The 13,654-nt window shown below is 40.1% G+C and overlaps 1 protein-coding gene across 1 annotated transcript in view; it reads right to left on the bottom strand.

Annotated features, from left to right (window-relative positions):
• epg5 (ectopic P-granules autophagy protein 5 homolog (C. elegans)) overlaps nt 1-13,232 on the bottom strand; it is a 127,041-nt gene extending 113,809 nt beyond the window's left edge. Inside the window, exons 1-7 of the mRNA XM_073064336.1 lie at nt 13,159-13,232; nt 11,553-12,542; nt 5,134-5,374; nt 3,918-4,054; nt 2,604-2,711; nt 1,887-1,960; nt 480-594 (exon numbers count right to left, since the gene is read on the bottom strand). Coding sequence (XP_072920437.1) covers nt 480-594; nt 1,887-1,960; nt 2,604-2,711; nt 3,918-4,054; nt 5,134-5,374; nt 11,553-12,542; nt 13,159-13,209 — 1,716 coding nt within the window. The 5' untranslated portion in view covers nt 13,210-13,232. The remainder of the gene's footprint in view (nt 1-479; nt 595-1,886; nt 1,961-2,603; nt 2,712-3,917; nt 4,055-5,133; nt 5,375-11,552; nt 12,543-13,158) is intronic.
• Between the last annotated feature and the right edge of the window lie 422 nt (nt 13,233-13,654).

The following is a 13,654-nucleotide window of genomic DNA, read 5'->3' as shown; positions in this document are numbered from 1 at the left end:
GAGCATTTTCAACATTTTTTCTTTTTATTTTGGGTCTCTGGTATCTGAATTTTACTTTTTAATCACCATCTTTGTCAAGCCTACTCTGTATATATCCTTTGCAATAGTTTAGTTGCAAGTTCACTAATATTTGATAAATATCAACAAAATCTCCAACACGTGTAAAATTTCTCTATTTTTCAATCCCATGACCCTTCACTACATGCCCTGCAATTTTCAAAGACTTATTTTCACCTACACTTGGATGTCTGCATGGCTGTAAAATTTAAATCAGACATGAACCTGACTAGACCACGGTCAATCCAACCTGACCACACCCCACTCTAAGTTTCTCTGACACCTCAGCAAAATATGGAATTGGATTCGTCAAATAAGATTTTTCTTTAAATAAACCATACTGGCCCTCCTTTGTTAACTCCGTCTTTTCCTCAATGCAAGCTTAAACATTAATGACTCACATAATTCAGAATATTAAATACCTCTTCTCCAGCTTCATCTACCAAGGTCCAGTTCTGTACATCTCTTTCTGTTGATACAGGTGACAGTGGCTTTTGGTCACCAGGTTTCATATGCACCAGAAACTCAGATCGATACCTACAATTGTTCAGAAACATTACATCTTAGGGCTGTAAAAACAATTTTAAAACAGTTGCATAAAGCCTTACACCAAACTATGGCTCTTTAAAATATAAATAAAACTATTTCATAAGTAGTAGTTTTAAAATAATTCAGTGTTAGAAGGCAAGGTGGAAAAAACCTGCATTTCTGTACAAACTTGAATAAAAACATTGACTATTTTATTGGTTGGTACTTCCGAGGTTTGGCCAAAGCCAAAATTAAAAACCTTAGAGCATGGGGAATCAAAAAAAAAAGACCTACTGGAATAGGTAACTCCAGATTACAAATGAAAGTGTGCAATAATCAATGAAGGGATTATTAGATGTTGTTATTTTAGGAAAAAGCAAAATGAGGGTTGAATACTCACTGCTACTGATATCAGTTCTACTTCTCCCAGAGCACTTTACAAGATCATTCTTGTGGAATACAGTGTTAGGTCAGTATTAATTACACTTTTCCAGCTCAGGTGTCATGGTAAATAATTATTTTGTGGTATTATTTCACTATTCCGGCTCCTGGCCTTCATGTGGCTTAGCTACAAAGCCTGGCAGAACCATGAAAGGCAAAGGCGTGTTACTGGTGCCTTAAAACCAGTTCCATTGGGCAGATGGCGTTCGTTAGCAGCTCATCCAGGAGATGGAAAAATCTGATCTCACACCTCTGCTGCCTTGTGGCTATACCCACTCATGGGAGAGGGTCCAGAGAGAGAAATCTGGAGCTGGAGTCCCTAAGGCAGTCCTACATTGAGATCAACGCTGACTGGCAATTGTTTCAACTCTGCTGCTACCAAACTGCATCAGTCTCTGCCGTTCCTTTGGGTTCATCAGCTGCGTGGAGAGGGGGAGCTTACTACATGGGCAACAGCTTGCTCTCCATATCATACTACCCAGGCTTGCATACCTAGACAGCTGGGGTGCAATATCCATGGTTGACTCTGACCGACGGAGGCCTCGCTCACTGCACAATTCTTAATTCAATTTCATAATCACACCGGGGATTTCAATTCCCATCTGGATAGCCCTTCACAAAGATATATTAATGTAGTCCATAAAATGATTCCCCAAGTTGCGAGTATTGAATTACTGCATTATATTTAAGACATAATTGAGTTCACTTCAGGACAGGTTCTTTGGTGGAATATACTGAGATAAGTGACTATTATGGCTTGTATAGTGAATTATTTATTGATAATGTACTAGTGCATGGGGAGACCATGATTTAAAAAAATAGCATGCATATCAAGTAATTATAACAATAAAGATACTTACTTGATTGGTGATAAAAGTAAAGCTAGGGCTTGCATAAAGAGAAAAACACCTGTAGGATTGTTCAACACTTCTATCTGAAATCATGAGAAATGTTAAATAAATCAAATGATTGCTTACAAAATATATTGTAATCTGCAAGGTATAGAAGACAGAGTTACAATTTACACTGATGACATACTGTGATGCGGGTAGTAATAGCCATATTGGATTTGCCTCTGTTTTATGAATAGGATCACAATTAGGCAATTTTTCATATTGCTGGTAGATATCAGTATTGTAAATATAATGGAATACATGGGCTGGAGTGTCAACTGGTTCTGGAGTACAAGCCAGGATATTGTCTGGTCCTGTAATCATTTTCTGTTCCAATATTCTCATCTGTACCTTGATGTCAGATGGAATGAAAACAATTTCCTTTCACTTCTTTTGCTGCATTGCTAAAGTTAGGAAAACTCTCAACTACATTTTTGTACTGAATCTGCTATAACTTATTCTGGTTGATTGCAGTTTAAAATCCTGCATTTTCTCAAGTTCACAAAGTTAACAATTTATAGAAAATGCTTACAATTAAATAACATTTTGAACATTGCCTTTTTTGCATTAAGCATAAGATTATAATAAGATAACAAAGTGATAATATTTAATTTTCTTCCTGAATATTAAACTGAAAGCAGAAGTGAGGCAACGTTGGTTTTAATGTAGCAATTGAAACCATACCTTTACAAATGGCCCTGCCCATTTGCTCACACCTGCTGGGCATCTGAGGATGTGATTCAATAAGAAGAGGTGATCAGCAGAGGAGCCAACTCTGTGTAGCACAGCAACCTTTAAATAAAAGTAGAAAAATAAAGACCAGATCTACAGTAATAATATATCTATTCCTTTAACTACAACACAAATCATTACTGAGTTCAAACATCATCAAAAGAAACCTTTTCTAATTGCATTAATAATGTGGCTAAAGTTCAAACATAAGCCTCTTTTTTAATAAGTGATACTAAGTTAGGAAGAATAGTAATTTGTGGGCTAGACAAGAATTTTCAGAAGTATTATTGATGAACATTGATATAGAAAACTATTTCAGATGAACTTCTATAAGACGAGGAGCTGTGGAGGACCAATGGGATTTAGGTACCTATGTGCAGTATGCAGAGGTGAAAGAAATCAGAAAGGCCAATGGAATGTAGGACTTAATGAGACGAGGAAGAAATGCAGTATCGACAAAATCTTCAATTGCACACATCTTTTGAATTGTACACATCTACAGCCCTTTAGAAATACTGAATTTATTTCTAGGCAACACAGATCAGGATACTGTATATGGCCTAAGAATTAGTACAGAATCACCAGGATGTATAATTTAATCATTTTAAGACACTATCACACTACTGAGGACACTGTATTCTAGAAGTTTAGAAGTTTCAGGGATCTTACCTTAACTGGATTTGTTAGGGAAGCTTTCAAGAAACTACACCCTTTTGAATAGAAATCCAGATCAAGTGAGCAGAGCTGGATTACTTAAGTGTGAAATCAGGGAGCACCTCCTTCCTTCAGTGGGTTGTAGAAATTTGAAATTCCTTTCCCTATGAAGCTATGGAAGTTGGGACTACTGAAATTTCCAAAATTAAGATATACCTTATCAAGAAAAGTTATTAGGTGAGTGGGAACAAGTGCAGTTGAACAAAATAACTACAAATCAGGAATTACTAACTATGCTGCACACATATAGTATATTGCTTTCAGAAATGTTGAAGCAGTGCAAAATAGTCATTTATTCGTATTTTGGTATGCTGTTCTCCAGATTCTGTCTCAACAGAAGTGCAAGATGCCAAAGGGTATTTAACAATTAATTATTTGATACTGGTACATGACAATGGCATATTAAATGAGAGTTAAAGCAGTGTATATACTTGGAGCTCTTCACCTGGGGTGGCTGAGGCTGGAGCCACAACGAAAGTGAAACGGCTGTATCTATCCACTTAGAAAAAGTATAATTATCAAAACAGGCATTTTTATAGCAAAATTTCATACCAATCTCTGCAGCCAAAGAAGAATGTCGCTATGGAATTGACCATCTTCAATTACTCTTCGGGTAAAACTAAAGAGCACACTGATGCTTTCTTTTAAAAGTTGCAGGTCTGAATAGCTGCAATCTATTTCTTGATCAACTACAAAAAGTTAGACAATTGTATGATGTGACAATCATTAAAAAAGAACATCATGCTAAATTTTGGTAACTAAAAATAAACAGCATATTTATACCTTACGAAAATTATTTGATTAGATTTAGGAAATGCATTATTCTGACTTCTTAATGAAGCTTAGCACGTGACTTTCCTAAAAAAAAATGTACTGCAGTTTGATTACATATTAACTGAAAACTTACATTGTTAATATTTTCATATTGTACTAATTAAGTTTCAAATTTGCTTTCATCTAATACATGTCTAGAGAAAACACTCCTTTCTGTAATTGATTACTTGAATTCCTCCATCAGCAGACCTTAGTCAACAAGGTTGGATAAGGGTGATCACTGGCACATGTGCACCTCAAGATTGCATGCTTAGCCCTACTTTCTATATGCATGACTGTGAGTCAGCTACCAGAGTGAGACAGGACATCTGATCGAGAAGTGCCACAACAACAACCTCTTGCACAACGTCAACAAAATTAAAGAGCTGTTTGTTGACTTCAGGAAGGGGAAGGAGGTTGAACATGCACCAGTCTATACTGGGAAAATTGTAGGTAGAGAGAATCAAAAGGTTCAAATTTTTGGCTGTTAACACAATGGATGACCTGTCCTGGGTCCAGCACGTAGATGCAATCACAAAGAGGGTGCACTTTCTTTGGATATTCAGGAGGCATGTCTTGTCACTAAACATTAAACCTCTACAGATATACTGTAGCCAGACTGACTGCATCAGGGCTGGCATGCCAATTCAAATATGCAGGGGCAAAGAAGCTGCAGAGAACAGTGGACTCTGTGCAATAAATCAAGGCAAACCCCTCCCCACTATGAGATTTTTCCACTGCAGCATTTAATACTCTATTTGCTATAAAAATTTAGTAGATTTTGTCACCAAGAATATTTTAGTAAAATAAAAACTAAACAAAATATTCACATACATCATACATGCATCAAACATACAGCATTCATTTTAAGAGAAGTCAGGCCAATGTTATAGTATAGATCCATTATCAAAGCAAAATCTGTAATAAAAATACTAAGTATTGACAGAATACTAACCTTGTTTTTGCACAACTGCCACAGCTTTAAATGCTGGCGAACTATTCAACAACCTGTAAATGTACGATTCCACTTGGAGGCGAGAAACCACTGAGGTATAAGCATGTAAAGCCATCGTTTGATGTAAATGATCAGCCTTAACATCCATCACCCGTTTCAGCTCTCCAAGAACTAACTTGTTCATCTCCACAGTCTGAAATCGATAATATGTCGTCACCTTTGCTTGATCGGCACAAACTCCCTGTGAATTTAAAAAAGACACAGTAACACCCACATTGGACGAAGGCTAAAAGAAGGTCTGGGTTCCCTTATCGAAGTAATGCATTTGCGTCTATTACCAGAGCACAAAAGTAGCAAGGGAAATTTCAATTCATTTTTGAGTACATACATTGCAAAATTATAGGGCAACTTCTTTCATTTCTATACTTGTTTTGAATTCAATCAGCAAACTAGTATCACAAAAATTATGTTTAACTGTTCATACTGCAGTATTATTTCTACTTCTATGAATGCTTTCAATATCAGGATTTCAATATGCATTTAAGTACTGCCAATGTGAATAGATTCAAGTGAATATTATTTCATCAACAACTATTGATTAAGAGTAATATAGTATGAATGAGGCTAAAAGGCCAGAGGCAAGAATTTGCCAAAGTTAGGGGGAGAAAAAGTTGCAGGCATCTGTGTACTACTAGATCCTATATAAAATGGCATTCTTCTCTTACACACTACTGCGCCAAAAAGCTCGCTCGAAACTTGTCATCATCAATGTTCCTCCCAGCCCATCATCATCCTCCATTCACAACCCAAGGATTCCCTAAAAGTGCCAATGTGGAACATTTAAGTGTTGCAAATACTGTAACCTACTTACACATGCGGAAACTCTCAGAAAATAAACAAAACATAAACAAATCATTTACTTTAGGAAGTCAGAAAATAAATACTGACTAGATATGTATACTAGTGACGAATTGGGGTCCCTATTTAACAACTCGTCCAAAATGTAGCACCTATTCAAGTGCAGCAGACCCTCAGCAGTGAAATATCTGTTGGAATACCCCTTTTCTCTTCTATTCCCCACTCTAGCCTTTTACCACTTCTCCTCACCTAGCCATCACCTCCTCCTGGTGCCCTTCCTTCTTCCCTTTCTCCCAGTGTCCAATCTCCTCTCTTATTAGATTCCTTCTTCTCCAGCTGTTACCTTTCCCACCTGACACTTTCTAATGTCCTCCTTCCCTCTTCCCCCCAAACGTTTTATTCTGCCGTCTTCCTTTCTCATCCTGATGAAGGGTCTTGGCCCAAAACGTCGCCAATTTATTCATTTTCTTTGATGCTGTATGACCTGCTCAGCTAGCATGTTCTATGTTTTACTCTGGATTTCTATCGTTTGCAGAAGATCTTGTGTTTCAAAATACAAGCTGTTGATCTTTATTGCGTACTTTAGGTTAAAAGAGATTCACCATCCGCTATGGATGCAGCTTTAATTCTGCATTAACTGTCTATCCTTTGCCAATAGTCATGTGAACTTCTTGGAGCCTCAATTACCGCTGCGCAAATAAAAGAATCTTTGTTCTCTGCATGCAAAACCCAAACTGGTTAGTGTACCAATACGGTGGGAAGATCAAACACAAACCAGCCAGGTCCATCGTCAACTCTGAACAACACAGACTGAGCAGTTTCATACTAGGCCCTCTGCACAGTTACAAAAATTCACTGGTATATTAAGATTATGAATGTATGCAACACTTAGGATTTAAAAGGAGCCGAGCAAAGTGGGCAGGGCATTATGAGATCTGCTGTTGAGTTAGAAGTGCTGATGCTTTGGCTTGAGAGGCATTGGTGAGGATACCAGTGGCAAAAGTAAGATCTTTTACTTTCCTCAGCAGCTTTAGTGATTTAGAGATGGCAGTCAGGACAATTGCATTGTCCTTCTGCACAACGTGGGAGATCGTGGTGACTATACCTCTGGGAAGTGCATCCATCAGCAGCGAGTGACTGACTGTTGGACTCACTTAGAAGCAGCTATATTGCCAAGAGCTTCATGGACAGGGAACAGGTAGCTGGGTGACCATCAGAAAAGGGAGAGCGAATAGGCAGAGTGCTGGATTCCCCTCACGAGCAAGCATATTGTTTTAGATTTTTTGGAGAGGTGGGGCTGGCCTTTCGGAGTAGCAGCAACTGGCTGTGATGCACATCACAGGAGGGTGGCGACAAGGAGAACTGGAATGACAGGAGATTCTGTCGTTAGGGAAGACTCTGTGGCCACAAGCAAGACTCCAGGATGGTATCATGCCAGGTTCAATCAAGGATGCCTCCAAATGGTTGCACGACTCTCTCCAGGGGGACAGCAAGTAGCCTGAGGTTAGTGCACATATTGTTGCCACTGACATAGGTAAAAAAAGGGATGAGAACCTACAGGATAGAGAGTTAGGCAAAAAAATTAAAAAGTAGCATATCAAGGACTGAAATCTATGGATTACTCCTGGTGTTACAGGTAGTTCTGGTAGATGAATATGTGACTGAGGAGCTGGTGCAGGAGGGAAGGATTTAAGTTCTTCGATGGACCTTTTTCTGAGGCAAAGGTGTACATATAACCATATAACAAATAAAGCACAGAAACAGGCCATCTCGGCCCTTCTAGTCCGTGCTGAACACTTACTCTCACCAAGTCTCACCTACCCGCACTCAGCCCATAACCCTCCATTCCTTTCCTGTCCATATACCTATCCAATTTTTTTTTTTAATGACAATATCGAACCTGCCTCTACCACTTCTACTGGAAGCTCGTTCCACACAGCTACAACTCTCTGAGTAAAGAAGTTCCCCCTCGTGTTACCCCTAAACTTTTGCCCCTTAACTCTCAACTCATGTCCTCTTGTTTGAATGAGGGACAGGCTGCATCTAAAATGGAGGGGAACCCATATCCTGGCAGGATGATCTGCCGGTGCTGTTTGGGAGGGATTAAACTAGATTTGGATAGGGCTGAATCGGGGGTTATTGGGGTGGTATGGCTGAAAGGGCCAACTCAGTGCTGTATCACTAATAAATAAACAGAAGTTGAAGCAAGGGAGTTCAGTAGGCAACAGGAGTGAGGCAGATGTGATATATTAAATTGCATTTATTTTAATGATCTGCCGGTGCTGTTTGGGAGGGATTAATCTAGTCTGGCAGCAGGATGGGGCCCATACAGTAATATGGCAGATGACAAAGGCAAATGCAATGGGCGCCTCTGTAGCATAGCAGTTAGCATGACACTATTACAGCTCGGGGCGCTGAAGTTCGGCGATCAATTCCAATATCCTCTGTATGGAGTCTGAATGTTCACCCCATGAAATGCGTGGGTTTTCTCCAAGTGCTTTGGCTTCCTCCAACAGTGCAAAAGGCGCACCGGTTAGTAGGTTAATTGATCATTATAAATTGTCCCGTGATTTGGATAGGGCTGAATCGCGGGTTATTGGGGTGGTATGGCTGAAAGGGCCAACTCAGTGCTGTATCACTAATAAATAAACAGAAGTTGAAGCAAGGGAGTTCAGTAGGCAACAGGAGTGAGGCAGATGTGATATATTACATTGCATTTATTTTAATGCAAGAATTCTGGCAAGAGGGCTAATTAAGCTCAGAGCGTGGTTAAGTACATGGGGCTGGCATATTACAACTCTTCACAGAAGCACAGTTGAATGATGGGCTCAATATTCCAGGGTTCTTGTGCTACAAGTGTGATGTAGGAGAAGGCAAGACAAGAGGAAGGAGTTGCATTTTTGATTAAGGAGAACATCACAGTGGGCAGAGAGATTGTTCCTGAGGGGGTGGTCTAGTGAGGCGATATGGGTGGAACTCTGAAATGAGGAAGGGGGAATCACTTTGATAGGGCTGAATTATAGGTCCCCTAATTGTCAATCAGAATTAGGAGACTGAGGTCCTTTGGAGTATGTAGGCATCTCCTTCATACGTTCTACCAGTCTGTTGTCGCCAGAACAATCTTCTATGTGATGGTGTGCTGGGGCAATGGCATCAACACGGGCAATGTCAATTGGCTCAATAAACTAAATAGGAAGGGTGGCTGTTATAGGAGTCAAACTAGACATACTGGATGCTGTAGTAGAACAAAGGACCCTACGGAAAATCTTGGCAGTTCTGGAAAATGTTTCTCATCCTCTGCATGCTATCTTGGCTGAACAGCGGAGCAGTTTTAGTAATACACTAAGAGAACTGTGCTGCTCCAAAGAGCACTATACGAGGTCACTCTTACCCTCAGTCATTAGGCTCTATAATGAGTCAACCTAACCTACAGCTAGGGGAGTGTTGACCCCCTCCTGTTAGACTGTTTGAGGTAACTTATTTTTTATCCTTTCTACTTCTTTTGTTATATTTACATCCGTGCACTTGTAATACTACTGTGACACTGAAATTTCCTTAGGGATCAATGAAGCATCTATCTATTTATTGGGATCACAATTAGCTCAAAATATATTAGGCTTGCAATGGTAAGAGATTTTAACTTCCTCAATATTGATTAGAATTGCAAGTCCTAAGAGCTTGGTGGAAGAAAATTTAAGCACCCCAGGAAAGTTTTCTCAAACAATATGTAGATGACCCTGTTCGAGAGGGGCCGGCACTAGACCTCCTATTGAGAAATGTGGCAGAGTAAGTGAGTGAAGTGTCAGTGAAGGAGTACTTTCAAATTAATTTTTAAAATGTTATGGAAAAAGATGGGACTGGTCCACAAATCCTATAGTGGGGGAGAAGGTTAATTTTGATGGCATTATACAGGAACTTGCAAAGGAACTGTAAGAGGCTGGAGTTAAGGGACATCTGGAAAGTGAGTACTGTATTTGCCAATGAGGAGCAAAGAGCAAATTTGTAAATCTGGCAGAAGCAAAGGATGTTGGGACTTCTGAGGGTGAAGCACCATAGGAGGGGTGTGGGACAAGGGGCAGAGAAGAAGTGCTGGGGCAGGCAGTGGTGCAGGTGCAGACACAACCAGCCCTGAGACACCAGGCAAGGTTATTTGATTCTAAACAACTGGTTTGCTGACCATTACAGAATGTCTCTCAGGTGTTTCCCACTCCCTCCCCTTTCCCTTCTCCTTTTCCCAACCATGATCCTCTTCACCCTAGCCCTTTCCCACTCTCAGTCCACAATAGAGACCAATTCAAGAATCAGGTTCATCAAAACTCATATGTCATGATTTTTTTTCTGCAGAAGTACAGGGCAATATGCAAAATTACTACAGCACTGTGCAAAAATCTTGGGCACCATAGCTAAATATATGTGCCCAAGACTTTTGCACAGTACTGTAAATGATTAGATAGGGTAAGTAAAAGGACTTGAGATGGCTTGGCATTTAAGAGAACAGTGACTTCCTTAAATAAACCATGTTACAAGAGAGCTGGTAGGTGGTCTTAAAGTGCTTAAAGGTGGATAAATCCTTGAGGCCCAACCAAGTGCACCCTAGGACATTGTAGGAAGCAGAGGAAGAAATTGCTTGGATCCTAGCAGAGATATTTGTACCATTGTTAGAAAGGGCGAGGTACTGGAAGACTGAAATCCCAATTTAGCCTCTATTTAAAAAGGGGTTACAAGGGCAAGGCCAGGGAACTACAGACTGGTGAACTAAACATTGATGGGGGGGGAAATTTCTGGAGGGAATTCTAAGAGACAGGATCTACCTGCATTCTGGGATATTATGATATAATATGGTAACATATCTGTACTTTGATAACAAATTTACTTTGACTTGACTTTGATTTACAAGTCATTTGGCCAGATACTTGATAGGAAGAGTTTACAGGGATATGGGCCGAATACAGGAAAATGGGACATGCTCAGGCAGGCAATTTGGTTAGCATATACAGGTTGGCCTGAAGCACTGCTTCCACTTTGTATAACTATGACAAGGACCTAAGAGTTATCAAAATACAAGACTTCTCAAAACAGATGTTAAAGGTATGAAGAAAAAAGTGAAGTTGTTTCTACATCACCAAATTTTAAAGAGCTGGTACAAATTCCGTTGATTTTATGCAAATAACTCACTACCAAGAAACACTGAGAGCTTTTGGCAGCAGCTGCATGCAACAGTTTCAATCAAGATCAACAAAATTACCTGCAGACTGCACATGAACAGCATTACAGAACTAGAGCTGCAAAAACAATTGTTAAAGATTTCCCATACCAATTATTGTGGATCGGGACTCATTTAGGAGTCAGATATGTGGCCAGAAATTACATTCATAACAATGTTATCATAATCTTGAAGACAACAAACACAGAATTCATTGCCTAATTTTCATCTCCAATTTTGCAACTGTGCACTAATCAAACTAGAAAAACAAGGTTCATCTGTATAAGTAGAAATAATTAAGGAATATTTTGTTTGTTAGTTCAGAGTGAGTTCAATTTAACCAAAAATAAGGACTGACCTGGATGGTCAGCTGCTCTTCTTTGAAAGTCCAAAGTCTTTTTTCAATACTGTTATAATTACATATCATTGTCTGCAGCTCTGCCACAGCCAGCTGAAATTGTTTCCTGCATCTTCCATAGTTCATGAGTAGCTCATAAAGTTCATTTTTGTCTTGATTTGCCACTGAAAGAAATTCTTCTGTATGTGCATCAACATTTTCTATCCATGAACCTAATTCAAATATTTTCAGCTCTTCTTTCGAAAATGGTACAATTTCTGGTTCACGTGGAATTTCTGGATACAACATCCTGAAATTAGGTGAAACTTGCTTTACAAATGAAGTTTCAAGATCTCTCTTATCCTCTGATGGTAAGTCAGGATACAGCTTTTCAAAGGTCAACTGGACAGGAAGATCTACAATGCTTTTACGCAGATTCACGCCAAGCATTTCTTTCTCACCATCACCCAGTGTTAGGACAGCAGGACTTCTCATTTCCTTTCTGTTCATTACCCCCTGTTCCGTCATGGTGACTCCCACTGTTTGAGAAGAAATATTTCCATGGTCCATTGAACCCCCATGAACAGCAGGTTCAACAACACTTAAGCTTTCTCTGCCTTCATCAGTGACAGTCTTACCGGAACAAGGCTGTTGATGAGTGTCTGGAATTTCAATACTTTCAGACACCTCACTGTTATGTTTGGAGCCATCACCTGAGCTTATTATTGTCTGATTATATTGAAACTGTTTATCTTCAACATCTAATGTAGTAAACTGCTTTGAATCAAATTTTGATTCAGCTGTTGCAATGGATGCAGTTTCTGTACATAATTCACGATCAAGAGTTTCCACAGGCACCCTCTTTTGGTCCTCACTTTGCTCCTGAGTTTTTTGTTTTGAGAAATCTGCTTGAGATTTATCAACTATTGTAGGAGTTTCTACTTTTGTTGGCTGACTGGAAACCAATTCCTGGTCCAATTCTGGCTTCAACCTTTCTTTTTTCTTTTTGTCCTGTAAATCCAAATCAGAAATTAACGTTCGAACATAATTAATACTACAGGTAACACACACAAAATGCTGGTGGAACGCAGCAGGCCAGGCAGCATCTATAGGAAGAAGTACAGTTGACGTTTCGGGCCGAGACCCTTCGTCCAGTAGCTGCCTACAAGTAAAATAATCGGAATCAAGATTCAATCTGCCGCCATACAACATTGCACGTAGATCAAATGGAAACTCTCATTTTGTCGCAGAGTAACTCTACGGATTAGATACGTAATCAACTTTTGGCTGCAGTAAAAATGTACACCTATCAGATGTAATGTAAAACAAGATCACAGTGGCACTAAAGGGAGCTTTTAAACCTTATGAACAGTCACGCATGTTGTAAGTATGAAGCTTTACTCAAATTTCCACAGCGTGAGATGTGCTCCAATCTTCTGATAGGGAGGGTGGCAGCTAAGCATTCATGACCCTTTTACACTAACACCTCATCAGGTAGAAACTTACTAATTCGGATACACTGCAGCCTTCCCGCGGCCCTGGAAATGCCTCCAGCTAAGAGTGGCACCGTTATTTTGAGCGTTGCCATAACATGACACCCATAAACAGACCACGATCCCTCCTTTACCTGCCCCTTTGCAGCCTGTCGTGATTTCCTCGGACGAGCCACTTCCGCCATTCTCAACCTGTCCGGAGCTGCCCGCGCACTCGTTGCTGGGAAAGGTCACGGGGTAAGGCGTTACGTCATTGAGAAGCCGGGTACCGCGCATGCGCTGGGTCGGGATTCCGAGTTCATTTTAGTTCACTTTAACTTTAGGATACCGCCTTTCCCTGTGCTGTACATGACTGGATGGCACCCGTGCTGTCAAATATCAGAATTAGGTCACCGCTTTGGTCACACCTTCAGTCGTTCTGAGTTTGTCTGTCAGGACTGGAGCCCGTTTAAAGGTCATAGTACCAGGAGTAGGTCTCTACTCGATTCAAGTCATCATGTCCTTCTCCCTTCTGTCCAGATGAAGGTTTCGACCCCAGACGTGGACTGTCCATTTCCTTCTTAAGATACTACCTGACTCGTCGTTCCTCCAGCGCTTTGTGGGTTGCTCCAGATTACACCATATGCCGTC

The sequence above is a fragment of the Hemitrygon akajei genome, chromosome 13 (assembly GCF_048418815.1).
Source record: "Hemitrygon akajei chromosome 13, sHemAka1.3, whole genome shotgun sequence".
Taxonomy (NCBI): Eukaryota; Metazoa; Chordata; class Chondrichthyes; order Myliobatiformes; family Dasyatidae; genus Hemitrygon; species Hemitrygon akajei.
The sequence above is the reverse complement of the archived record's forward strand: the minus strand, read 5'-3'. Positions and strand labels throughout refer to the sequence as shown.